The following is a 13,208-nucleotide window of genomic DNA, read 5'->3' as shown; positions in this document are numbered from 1 at the left end:
TTCACTCGCTCCTGTAAATAAAGGGGAGCAGGAGGGTTCTTCTGAGTCTCGTCTCCAGAGCGGGAACAAACAACTGGATGCCAGAAACTAATGTGAATATGGATACCCAACCCACTTAAAAAAAAAATCCCAGACATTTTGGACTATTTAATCCCACAAACCCTTCCAAACTGGTCAAGATGGGAGTTAACAGTTCAACCTCTCGACGGCCAGAGGTCCCCACCCACCTCTACCCCCTTGATGGAAACCGATGATGTCGAGATCCACCTTTTGCTGGCGCTCAACAGAGGTGGTCTTGCTGCAGGGCCACCAAAGCAAAGGGGAGGACCTTTTTTCCCAAGCCGAATATAACTGCAGACCAGATCTTGGAGGCCACACTCCGGGGTGTGTGTGTGAAAGAGTGGGTGGCATCAGTTTGGTCCAAAACTCCCCCCACTCTCCAAGTCAGTGAGACATTTCATTTATAGAAGAGGAGAAAGAAGCTGCCTGGAGGAATGCCACATGGTGGTGTCCTGGAAAAGCCACTAGGAGCATCCCAGGAGCATCCAGAAGGCTAGACAGGAGATGCCCAGAGGGCCAGCTTTAGCCCAAGGGCTTCAGGGCTCCCACCCCTGCCCCAGGGAGCGCTCTGCCTGCGGAACTCCCTTGAGCAAAATGTCACCTAGCCAGTGCACCTCTGTTGACCTGAGGCAAGAAAGTTGAACGGCGAGATGTGTGTTTGTGTGTGTGTTTGTAATGACTACTGCGCACTATTAGGCTAATACTAGGTTCACTTCCAGCTTTTATTGCAGCACCAGCAGTTAACAGGCAAGCGCATCCTGATGATGGTGAAAGCGGCGCTCGAGGACTTCTTCAGTGGCTCTGTTTGGGCCAGCGGGAGGGAATCCTTCGGTCTCCAAGCCAGGCGTGCAAAACTTCAACGAAGAGCATTTCGGTACAGCAGAGTCCAATTAGCTCTTCGTTACCCTCAGGGTGGAAAATGCCCAAGTGTTCCTCAAGGCCAGAGGTCGACAGAACGAACTGGCTGAGTCTTGCATTCAGTTCTTAGACCAGGCTCGAGCGAAATGCCCAACTCCCTCAACGTTTTTGCTGAGTACCACCTCTTGAGCCTGACAAAATCTGCTGTTCTGATGATGGTGCTGGGGCCGTGCTATGTGTTGCCCAGATGGAAAAGGCAACGGCCTCGGAGACACACACACCCCCTTTGCATACAGAACGTCCAGGATCGGGCCCTGGCATTTCCAGTTGCAACAACAACCCGGTCAACAGAGCCACAAGAGAACTGTGGAAAGCCACGGCTAACCAAGGAAACCAGAACTGAACGAGATGGGGAAAAGGGGGGGGGAACCCTCTCCAATTATTTGCATGGAACAGCAGCGAACCTTACCCTTCAGATAAGAGTTTCCCTGGACTTTTCTGGCTTTAGAAATAGTCTGAAGATTGGAAACTTTGTTTTAAGAGAGGAAAAATCCAACTCGGTTCCCCTCCGAACAATATGGGAGGCTCACCACGCAGGGCACAGACCAGTCTGGAAACCCTGTAGTGGGGTGGACCCACATTTAGATACATGCAACGCAGAGACAGGGTTCCCTAATTGTTCTTCTCTCCGGTAGCCCCTCCGAGCAAGATCGCAGCCCCTGCTAGCCCTGCACAGAGGGACTCTGCTGAATGAGGTGGCAGTGGGGAGGCGGCAGAGATACCTTCTGCCGCTCAAATCCCAGCTTGCACATGAAGCCCATGGATGCCGAGAACCAAGCTGGCACTTTCTCCTGCCAGCTCAGTTTCTCTAAGAGAAGGATCTCCAAGCCGCTTATCAGGCAGGCGTGAGAAGTGGCATTAAAAAATAATAATAACCCTTTACACCATCTTCTTAACTGCGGAGAAGCCGAGATGCCTGAACTACACTGAAGAAACAACAAGGTAAGACACTCCACAGTTGTGTTTGTTTAATGTCAGTGGAACACACACACACACACACAAAATAAAATAAAAATGACATGAGGAAGACAAAAGGAAAGAGGGCGGGAAGAGAATAAAGAAGCCTGTGCAGGGGACAGAGAGAAGTGGCCGTCTTCCTTTGGCTTCCTCGTTCTTAACACGCGCCCTCCAGAAAAAAAAGCCTCTGGTCCGCAGGTCAGATGGGTCATCGCTTTGACAAAGGTCCCGCCAAGATGGAGGTGGTGCCAGCGGAAAGCAGAACGCTCGTCTGGACATCGCTACGCCCAACAATCCATTTTACAGCCGCTACGTCTTAAGCCTCTAAAAGGAAGGAGGGCGGCAACGGCCACCCTAACCAGAAGCTTGGGTTTTCTGTGGCTGCCCACCTGCCCGCCCACTCCTCTTGTGTGCAGAAAAGTGAGGCCTGGGCTACAGGATGCAGCAGAAAGCAGGAAAAAAAATGAGGTCTTCTTTCTGCTGCACGATACAAAACTACTCTTTCCACCCCGTGTGGAAAACAACAAACACAGGTGCTGCCTGCAAGTAGGTAGGTGGTCCTCAAGGCAGGAAGAAGGGTTGGCCAGAACCTCTGTGTTGAGGGCCTGTATATTACTTGTGGGGATGATTAAAATAAACATGTAGTGAAGCCCTCGAAAACGCACACACTGTTGTTGCTGAATGGTTCCGTTCGCTCCCTTGCCTCGGGATTTTACCAGTTAATTCTACTGCACGAGCAAGACCAGGCCTGGGGGCTTCTGCCTCCTGGTATGTCCAACTGCAGAGGGGGCCACGGAGGATCCAAGCCCCCCAAATAAAATACTGCTTTCGGCTCTTGTGGCGGGAATGGGTGACGAAGAACCCCCGCCTGCCCCCCGCAAACTCTCCAGCCTGTTCTGAACCACCTTGGCCCTGAAACCCTTCCCCCTCCAGCCGCCTTTTCCGATGGTGTGAGCTTGGGCTAAAAGCGGCCAACCTAGCTTTATTTGGGACGAGATGGAGGCGGTTCCTGAAACTGGCAGAAGGGCAACCAGTGCCCCATCAGCTGCGGAGAGAAGGATACAGAGGGGAGAAGGCTTCTCCCTGGGCCCTCCACAGAGCCACCGTCAAGAAAGGTGGAGGCTTTCGCTTTGGGCGGAAGCCGAGCTTGGTCCCACAGCCCAGTTAATCCCAATTTCATGCTGCAGGAAGGGGGCTGCAGCCGCTGGGCAAGGGGCAAGTCGGGCAGCCTTGTGCCAGAAGCAGGAGAGGGAGCCAGGAGGGTGAAAGGTTTGGAAGGGACAGGGCGAGTTATGGGTGAACAAAAATGGCCTTATAACACACACCCCCACGCATAAACCCTTTGCTGTATCAGATCTTGGTAAAGTGGGGTGTGTTTTTCCCCCTCCCTGGCTACTAGTTCTCAGAACACCTCCTCCAACTGTCTCATTCTGGCTGGGGTGTGCGCGTGTGCGTGTACGTTTCAGAATTTGTACTCTTTAAAAAAAGGAATTTTCTTCCAAGCTCTTGAGAGCAGGATCTTAAAGATTGTGGTGGTGAAAGAGAAAGAGATGGAGAAGCTTGGGTGCTCCAGATGATGTGGACTACAACTCCCACAGTCCTTGACCACTGGCCATACAAGCTAGGGATGCTAGGAACTGTAGTCCAAAATGTCTGGGGTGCCGAAGGTCCATCAACCCTGTCCTAGTGGCGCTGGCGGCAGCTCTCCTGTAGCCGCTGCCAACCGCAGAAGGGAGATTGGACAGGAAGTGAACGGAGGAAGTTGGCACCAAAGAGCCGGGTGTGAGGGTCGCTCAGGAGGCAAGGGTGGCCCTTCTCCAGAAAGTGAAAAGAAGATTTTTAAAAAACATCTCCCTTAGAAGAAGATACTGCTGTTCCTGGCTGCAAGACTATCGGAGGGGAAAGAGGGGTTAAGGGAACCTGCTCGTCAACAGCACAGCCTCCGTGCTGGGCATGAACAGCAGAGCCTGCCTCCTGGGGGAGAGGAGCTATGCAAAACCAGACAGACGAGACAAGACGCACACGGAGCTGTCTCTCCCCCACCCCTGAAGGCACCGGCCACCCAGGCCAGGAGGGATCCCTCTGCTTGGCAGCTCTGCTCACAACGGATGGGCAAGGGGCAGCCGAGCGGGCGCCCTGGGTGAGGCAGCCGCACCCCACCCCCCGAGGCCCTGCCTCAGCGGCAAGAGGAGCCCGTGACTGCTGGTGAGGGCGCTGCTCAGAGCTGGGGTGGGGGCTGCCTCTTGAGTCCAGACGCTCCCCTGGCCTCTGCTCCACCTACGTGGCTACAAGCGAGAGGGGCCCAGCGCGCAGAGGGAAGACAGGAGCAGGAATGGACTGTAAAATTTACTAGTTTTGCCCTTTAAAAGACACAACGTGGCAGGAACTCCCGGTGGGCGGGGGCCCCTGGGCTGCGCCAGCCGTCCAACCACCTGCCACTCCGATACGCCCCGCGAGTGCTGAGCACGCTGGAGAGTACAGGAGGATCAACTAGGGAGCAGTTCCAGGATGCGTTGGGAAGGCACCCTACAGCCACTCCTCCGTTTCTGCTACTGCTCCTCCTCCTCCTCAGAGACTGCCGGGATTCTGAAGCAGAGACTAAGGTACAGAGGACGAAGGAAGGAAGGAAGGAAGGAAGGAAGGAAGGAAGGAAGGAAGGAAGGAAGGAAGGAAGGAAGGAAAGGAGGGAAAGGAGAGAAAGGATCCGACTCTGCCCGCACCAGGAAGATGGTTCCTATGAGATACAAGCTGGAAAAAGCTTCTGCCGTGACAGAGAAGGAAAATGCACTGACGGGTGGGGGGGGAATAAAGACCCTCAAGGGAGCACGGATGCTTTGCAAATACTCCCCAGCAATACTGAGCACAATCCCATAATACCTTTTGCTCTAAGCCTTTGGCTACCATCCAGCTCACTGCTGCAGTAAGTGTTGTTGGGAAGGGAGGAGGACAGAGAGAAAGAGAGAGAGGAGGGAAAGACTGGACTCAGGTGACCAAAAATATGGATTTGCAAGGAATGCAGTCACGTCAGGATCTCAGGTGTACCTTAAAACCGCTCTGTACCTTCGCTCCGTGTAGAGGAGGAGAGGGGCGCCCCCTCCCTCAGCACAGGAGGGGAGCACAGTGCAGGAGGGAGGGGGGAGGCCAGAGAAAAGAAACCAGCCGGAGTGGAGATGGATTGCCGTGGCTTCCGATTGCAACCAGGAGGTCAAGGGTGAAAGGCCGCCAGGGGCGACCCCCGTCTCCTCTCCCCACCAACAGTCTGGAGTAGTTCTGTTTAAATCCTGGGCAGCATCTTCTCGATGAATTCCTTCACAGCCATCATCTCCTGGAGAGATTGAAAGGAAAACAGGCCTGTTTTACACACAGAGGCTTAAGCAGAGAAAGGACCCACCCAGGAAGCCCCTGTCCTTAAAGCAAAGCAGAATTGATATCGACCGAAATCCGTTAGCCAATGAAACACCCTCTTTAAGTCTTCACATGGCACAGTGAATGGCAGAAGTGTTATCTCTGAAAAGAACGGGCCACACAACAAAATGAAGAGTCTCGGTTTTACGAATCTAAATGGCTAGCTTCCTGTGATGCAAGAGTGGCTGCTAGGGATTGGCTCGAATCTTGGTTTGGAGGTTCGTGACGGTTTGTAATCTTTTCTCCTGCCTCCCAGGCTGGGTCTTCCACTCCCCCTCCTTTCTTGGCTGTCTGACGACCAGTCCCTGGCAGGACCACAGGCTTCCCTGCCCTGCCTCCTTGGCTGGTGGCGCGCGCAGACAAGAAGGTGGGCCAGGCTACCCTGGGCTCCTGCCGGGGACTGACGGGACAGCCGACGAGGAGGAGGAGTGCCTTCCAACTAGTGAGCGAGTCACTGGTTACAGAGGCGGGGGAAGAGAATGTGCAGCACTTGGGGTGCCGCGCGTACGAAGCACTACGAACCTCTGGACCAAGATTCATGCCCATCTCTAGTTGCTGCCCCATGCAGGTGTACTGATTTTTGTGGATTTTTCCCCCTAAAATATTTTCCTTAAATGTCTGTCCATGGAAATAGGTTCACAAGTATGTTCACAAGATAAGTACAAACAAAAGCAAAGCTGCAGCACTTTTAAAAGACAGAAATATTAACGGCCATGGCAAGGTTGCTCAGATGCATCTACAAACAGGAGAGGATCCTGACACCAGAGTGTTATTGCATGCCATGCTCCTTGCTGCCCGACAGAATGAAACAATTTCTTTCCTAAGAAGAAGTACACGTTTAGAAAACAGAGCCAACAAGAGGACCATCTGAGGCCTTTGGATCGGCACAGCCAATTCAGAAAGACGCATAAAGGGTCTCGCAGTGGTGGGCATTCCAGGAGGAAGGGCCACCCCCAAGAAGGCTTTGCTTAAGGCTGCCGTCTGCCAGACCCCTAGGGGTTGATGCAGCAGGAGCAGGGCTTCTCAGGGGTTCCAAGAATGAAGCACATGAAGTTCATGCAAAAAGGATATTTCTCCGCAGCTTTCCTGCTTCCAGCCAGACTCCCCCCCCCCCAAACTGTGGCCAAAAAAAGCCCCCAGCCAAGCGGAGTTTTTGCCTGGCATCTCAGGAAAAGGAAGGAGCCGCCACCCACAAACCAACCTGAGGGCAGGAGCTGTGCATCAACCCCGGATAGGTTCTAAACTGGATCCGACTTGGGGCCACGATAGCCTTCAGCTTCTCAGAGGTCAGGGCTCCGAAGCGGACTGGGATCATAGGGTCCATCTCCCCATGGCACTGCAGAATGGGGGTGTCTTTGTTCATGCTGTTGTTCGCGGCCTGCAAGGAGAAAGTGCCGGGCGGTGACCAAGGGAGGAGAACCAAAAAGCGACCCACACGGCATTCTGGGAATTGTGGCCCGTGGCGGGGTCATCTGTGAGGGTCGGCCCCCTCTCGAAGAGCCACTGCCCTGCTTGCTACAGTATGGGCCCATCTCTCCCCCCCTCCCCGCCCGCAATGGGACAGCTGTGCCGAAAGGGGAGAGGCCGCCGTACCTGAGGGAAGGCCTTGTGCAGAGGGAGCCAGCAGCTCAGGGCCACCACGCCGGCCAGTTGATGCGGGCAAGTGAGTGCCGTGTAGAGGGAGAGCGCGCCGCCCTGGAGCACAGCCGTGAATGAGTTAAGACACCAGATCAGGAAATGTGGCCCAAAAATAACTCCCCGTCGAGGCAAGCAGAGATACACCCACCCACAGACGGACAGCTCTTATCGACTACCACCATTTTGCCCCCATTGCCTAGTTGGGAAACCAGGGTTCTTTTCGGTCCACACAAGACACCGTCACTGGCACTATATCCGTGGCACACGTATGTCCATCCTCAGGGCAGGCCACATACCCTGTTCCAAACACAAAGAGCAAGGCCACGGCAGCAGCCAGGGGTTCAAGGACCGCCCAAGCCCCTTTGGCAGTGACCCTCCCTGTTGCTAATAGCAGCCATGGATAGCAGGCATGCATTCTGCTTAGATAGCAGGCATGCAGCCGCCGCATGCTCCAGAGCCGGTCTGCCTTCTCACCTGTGAAAAGCCTCCCAAGATAATGCGGTTGGATGGGATCCCGTTCTTTATCTCATGTTCAATTACTGCTTTAACTGGGATTTAAAAAAAGAGAGAGAGAACAGAAGTTCAAGGTGGCAGTACCAGTGGCTCTGTGTGCTTGTGGCCAAATGTTCTGTTGCATACACCATAAATCAGGGAAAACAAAGCCTGTTGGCACAGATTCACATGGTTTTCTCTGTTCCCAAATGACGTGTGTTTCAGAGAGCTTTATATCCCCCCTACCCCCCCCCGAGCAAGGCCTGCGGTGTCAAAGGTCATGGGGAAATGCAACACGGAGGAGGTGGGCTGTGCATTGTGGGAAGGAGCACAAGGAAAACCATACACCCAGCTTTCCTTGGGCACCCAATCAGCTCGGCTCTGCAGCAGGAAGACTAATGCCATAAGGTACGTGCTAAGCTTTAAAAGGAAACAAGCAGGGATGGGCACGAACTGCTGGTTTGACAGTTCTGCATGGTTCGTTTCCTGGACGAACAGCTGATCCATGGCTCTGGGCCCTGCCCCCACTCCAGTGAAGGAGGCGGGGCAGAGCTCCTGCTGGAGAGGGCGGGGTGCAAACCATAGATTAGCCGTTCGGCTGGGAAACAAACCAGGTTGGACTGCCAAACCAGCGGTTGGTGCCCATCTCTAGTCACAACACTCTTGGGTTTCCAGCTCATCCTCCGGAATTTTCAGCTTTTCCAAAACCTCTCAGGTGCGCTTGCAGGTCCCAGCCTTCCCAATTTACGGCCACTGCGTCGCCTCAGTTCTAGAGAGAGTTGGACCCGTCTGTACAACACTCCAAAACTATTGTTTGGAGTTGGAACACAGCAAGAAAACCAGCAGGAGCAAAGGTTTTGGACGCCTGGTAAACACATGCTCCTTTCCTCCGCTTCCTTCCCACTGGACTTGTGTGTCTTCTCTCTCTCTCTCTCTCTCTCTCTCTGCCAGCATCAACTAGTGCTGTTTATTCATGGGCAAAACGCAGGATGCTCTATGGAGGAGGTGCCAGGATCAGTCTCCAGCAGGTAAGACTGGGAGAGATTCCTGTCTGAATCCATGGAGATCAGGCATGGTCAACGTAGACCAGGCAGAGGCAAACTCTGGCCTTCCAGATGTTTTGGACTTTAACTGCCAGCAGCCCCAACCAGTATAGCTAAAAGTAAGTAAGGGGTTTATGGAAGCTGCGTTCTAAAACATCGACAGGGCCAAAGGCTTCCCACCCTGATGCAGAGGGAAGACTCATCCAGATTAAAGGGGGAATCCCTCTTTCAGTCCATGAGTGAAACTGAATTTCAAAACAGTTCTCAGGGGAACATTCTATTGATAGGTGGGGATAAAAAAAGAAACCAGCCTATTTTAGATTAAAGCTCTCCCTTCCAACAGCTGAGCCCAAAAAAGCCCAAGGTTTTCTACTTCATTTCTAAAAGTTCGCAATTATGATCCAGGGAATATCGGCAAACACCAAGCCTGCCCCAGGCAAAACTTTTCTTACTGCTGTCGGCTGCTTTTTTTATTCCAGTTTCATCCTCCGGGGCGTCAGGACTTAAGCCCATCAGATCAAACCTGGAAGACGGGAGAAAGGGGTGAAAGTTAGCTCTCTGGTCTTCTCGGACTGAACCTGGCGATAAGGGAAGCAAGAGCAAGGGCAAAGGTTTTACAGCACAGTTAACACCTTCATGCCCCGTGCTAAGCAGAATATGAACATTTCCCGGAAGAGATGTACTGGCAGGTCCATCACCATCACTGGGAAATATTTCCCCTTTCCCATCACCTCCCTTGGGCACACAAAGATTAACATTCATTCACTAAGTGGCTGCCATCTTGTGCCTTCTGTGGGTCACTTTTTATATTCCGCAGTGAGGGTGAGGGATGGTTATTTTGTGTTAATGCTACGCTTTTGATGGACTCCAAAACAACGGGTGGCGTCAGATTGCCTCCTTCTGCCTCAGAGGCGGTGTTTATAAAAGGCACAGCCTCTGTCTGTCGCTTATACCCCATCCTTACAGGAGCAACTATAATGGCTACGTTTTGAAACCCATGCTACCCACCCCATTCACCTGCCCCCTGGCCATACATGGGGGCCTCCTCAGTGTCTCCATACAACACACACAGACAACCACTGCTCTCTCTTCCTTTTCTGCCCCAACGCCTCACCAGCCATAGCTTTCCTCTTCCTTCATGGTAGTAATCACAACCATCTGACATACCCTGTTTCCCGAAAACAAGCCCTAGTTAAGTGAAACCCTGCCCTCCACCTTTGTGCAGCAACCAGAAGATGATGACAGGACTGTATTTGAATAAATGTAGATGGTTGTAAATGAAAAATAAAACGTCCCCTGAAAATAAGCCCTAATGCTTTTTTGGAGCAAAAACTAATATAAGACCCTGTCTTATTTTCGGGGAAACACGGTATCTGTATTTTTCTTTTCTTATTCCCGTTTCATAAAAGGTATATAGAAAAGGACAGGAAATGTGGTACAATGGGAAAGGGGGCAGGTCTAGAACACAGGAGACTTGGGTTCAAATCTCTGCTGGACCACGGAAATTTGCTGGGGGTGGGCGGGAATATCTCATAGACCTCAAAAGCTTTGTTAGGTTTGCTGTAAAATCGGAAGCTTCTTAATGGCACGTAATGACAACATGGAATGAGATATAAGAGAGAGCAGCAGGTGAGAGGATCACAGCTTATCTGCTGGCAAGGCAAATTATTTTGTTTTATACTAACCAGGACGGCATGACCATCTTCATGTTGAGGGTGACGGGGATCCTGGGCCTGGGGAGGAAAAGGAGAGCAGGTCACTGTAATAACAGTAGGAGGGGAGTCAGGAGGTCCCTAACAAACCTAGGAAACCTCCACTCAACCAGAGACATCAGGAGAAGCTGGGCGGCTTCCCAATCAATAAAATGCAGGTTCTTAAAACTGCCTTATGCTGTGAAATGTAATGTTCTATATTTTGTACAACTATGGAATAGACACACCAGTGTGGGCAAGTCACTTTTTTGAGGGAGGGACTGGGGAAGAACGACAAGACCCAGAACCACCCAGACAACATAGTCGTGAGGACCGTGGTTCCCAACTTTGAGTCCCCAGATGTTCTTGCACTAAAAAGCCTAGAAACCTTCACCACTAGCTCTGCTGGCCAGGATTTCTGGGAGTTCCAAGTCCAAGAACATCTGGGGACCCCAGGTTGGGAAGCACAGCACTGGGAGATGATGAAGGCTGCAATCCAAAAGAACACATACATGGCCAGGTAGATTGATAACAGCTGTAAAAGTTTTGCTTCCTCAACCACCCCTATGCATGGCATCCAAGCTGAATTCTGCTGGTAAAGGAAAAGATCTTGCTATACCTGGCAAGAGTCTCTCTCTGCAAACACAGCCTGCTCTGCCCCGCCTTCATTCAAAAACCACACACCGTCCCTGATGGATTAGGCACTGTTTGGTGTGGTTGCCTAGCAGATCCTCTGGAGACCCGGACATTGGAGGACTCAGCTCAATTCCGCTGCTTTTGCTGGCAAACTGCAGAGGCTAAGAGGCGGCTCAGTGGTCTGCACTCATCGAGGGGGGGTCTAGTACTGGCGATGCGTCTGTCTGTTAACGGCCACCACAGAGCCAAGCTGAAGTTGGAGGAGAGATGGCAAGGGGCTCCCGTTTGTACAGAACCTGCTGCATGGGAAGATGTGTCTGCCATCAAGGGTAAGTGGAGGAATACGGGAAGGAGAATGAGAGACAAGGAAGGGTTGCATTTTCCAGATAGGACGTGGGTGACAGGGAGCCCATGTTCCTCCTCTTTTGTCTCTATCAGCCACAGGGGTTTACCAAGAAAGGTGCACTCACAAAATATGCAAGCTGTTCTCCCTCTTGTCTGGGGGTGGTTTTTTTGTTACATGCAATAGAGAGACAGCTATCTCTCAATGGCTGCAGCTCATTTTGGAAAGGTAGCCAGATCTCCTCGCACTGGTCACAGCTCCGTTGTGGGGCTGGAGTTGTTTATACATGGGTGATCTGGCAGTGGCTGGTGGGCAACAGGTTGGGGTACACTATCCCAAGGTTTAGGAAAAGGGGCAATATTGTCTCTCTACACTAGAATTCTTACTGACTCTCTGTCTAATAATAAAGATTATGTTTCTTGTTACCACGTGAAATCATGGCAATGCTTGGAATGAGAAGGTACACATGCGTTTCTGTATCTTAAAGCCTTTGGCTGATTTGCCAAAGTCTTGGTTCTGGCTGGCTGTTTTCAGAACAAAATCTTCTCATGAGCTGATGTGAGTTAACCTGTGTGTGGAGTGGGAGGCACAGCTTACAGAGTGCTCAGGTGTGTTGTGTTACCCATGTTGGGCAGGGGGTCAGCGAGCACGACCTTCTGTGCTCCTTCCAGATACACCAGTTAGAAGAATGCCTGCCGTCCCTTTTCCATGAGAGATCTTCTGCTAGTCTGGGATTAAAACCATGCATGAGGACAGAAAGCAGCTTCGTGGGGCAGTCTGAGGTCTGCTAGAACGGGAAACGGAAGTAAGCCCCGTGAGGTATGGCGGCCCACATTTTCGGTCCTGAAACTCTGTCCAGGCCAGCTATGGTAGCAGTATCATAATTCTGAAATGGCCTCCATCGCAAGATCTAACTGCTGCAAAACACCAGAATCTTTCCAACTTAAGACTTTTTCTTTTCACCTTGGTGGGGTTTTTTTAAAGGATTTTATTGTCTCAGTCTGCATGCTGTTTCTGTTAGACTTTGGCCACCTTTTAGGCCAGAACTGTTGCAAAGGATATTGTTTTGTGTTATTTGTGTTTCCTTTCCATGCTGGTCATGCCAACTTCTCTACCATGGAATCCGGGGGGAAGAAGGGTGATGTGGAAATGTTCTAAATATCAGGCAGCCCACACTCAAAGCCAGGGCAAAGGCAATACTTACGCATGAGGGCAGATGTATTTCACATAAGGGAGACGGATGGAGGAGAGGGCCTCAGCCCAACTGTGCCTGAAACAGGAAAGAGAAACAAAGTAAGGACCAGGACTTGTGCTGCTCATCCTGCAAATAAATACGACCAGGAGAGCCCCCCCCCCCTTCACGGTCTGGTTGGTCCTTTTCTCCCCCAACCCAACAGGCGAAAAAGCCATTCCACTGCAAAAGAGATTTTGGGACATGCCCATAGCTACTAACTCTGGGCACAGAAGTTTGCTTGAAGCACGGAATAAGGAACGTGAGCCCTTCACGATATTTCTGGACTGCCGCTCCAATAATTCCTCACTACCAGCTCTGCTGTGGAGAGTTGACAGGAGTTGAAGCCCAACATCCTTTGGAAGACCACAAGTTCTGGATCTGTGGCTTGGAGACTCACAAAAGTTCTTATACCCTGATTCAATTAGAATAATCCTATAAACTATGGGTCAGTGCTCTCCTCCGATTCATGCAGCACTCAAGCCTGCACATTTCAAATGGTCAAGGAACGCAGAATCTAAAAGCACAGGTTGCAGAATCCTTGGAAGTGCTCTCTATTATGATCTGTCTGCACAGCTGCTACGGGATAGAATCCTGTCCCTCCTCTAAACATCCCTCCCTCTTACTGACACCATTGGCTAGGCTGGCCCAGCTCCCCACACATGTTAGTCTGTCTTGCTAAAGGAGATGGCAAAGCACTCTGATGAACACAACTATCCCTCTTTTGATCCCAGGGAACTCAGAAGGTGTATGTGCACAACTCATGCTGTTTGTGCGTGACATTCCAGATTCAT

At 51.6% G+C, this 13,208-nt stretch overlaps 1 protein-coding gene and 1 long non-coding RNA gene across 4 annotated transcripts in view; one reads left to right on the top strand and one right to left on the bottom strand.

The window, feature by feature from the left end:
* Positions 1–4,268: 4,268 nt before the first annotated feature.
* The window catches only part of LYPLA2 (lysophospholipase 2), a 25,214-nt gene continuing 16,274 nt past the window's right edge, over positions 4,269–13,208 (bottom strand). For all 3 annotated transcript variants that reach the window (XM_072980028.2, XM_078379922.1, XM_072980029.2), the window contains 7 exons: positions 12,388–12,453; positions 10,199–10,246; positions 8,966–9,036; positions 7,453–7,526; positions 6,934–7,035; positions 6,542–6,718; positions 4,269–5,260 (listed from right to left, as the gene is read on the bottom strand). In XM_072980028.2, coding sequence (XP_072836129.1) covers positions 5,210–5,260; positions 6,542–6,718; positions 6,934–7,035; positions 7,453–7,526; positions 8,966–9,036; positions 10,199–10,246; positions 12,388–12,453 — 589 coding nt within the window. In that variant the 3' untranslated portion in view covers positions 4,269–5,209. The remainder of the gene's footprint in view (positions 5,261–6,541; positions 6,719–6,933; positions 7,036–7,452; positions 7,527–8,965; positions 9,037–10,198; positions 10,247–12,387; positions 12,454–13,208) is intronic.
* The window catches only part of LOC140702060 (uncharacterized), a 25,922-nt gene continuing 23,796 nt past the window's right edge, over positions 11,083–13,208 (top strand). The window contains exon 1 of the long non-coding RNA XR_012081095.2: positions 11,083–11,169. This is a non-coding gene — a long non-coding RNA (uncharacterized LOC140702060). The remainder of the gene's footprint in view (positions 11,170–13,208) is intronic.

The sequence above is a fragment of the Pogona vitticeps genome, chromosome 9, assembly GCF_051106095.1.
Source record: "Pogona vitticeps strain Pit_001003342236 chromosome 9, PviZW2.1, whole genome shotgun sequence".
Lineage (NCBI taxonomy): Eukaryota > Metazoa > Chordata > Lepidosauria > Squamata > Agamidae > Pogona > Pogona vitticeps.
This window is presented reverse-complemented; position numbering and strand designations above follow the sequence as displayed.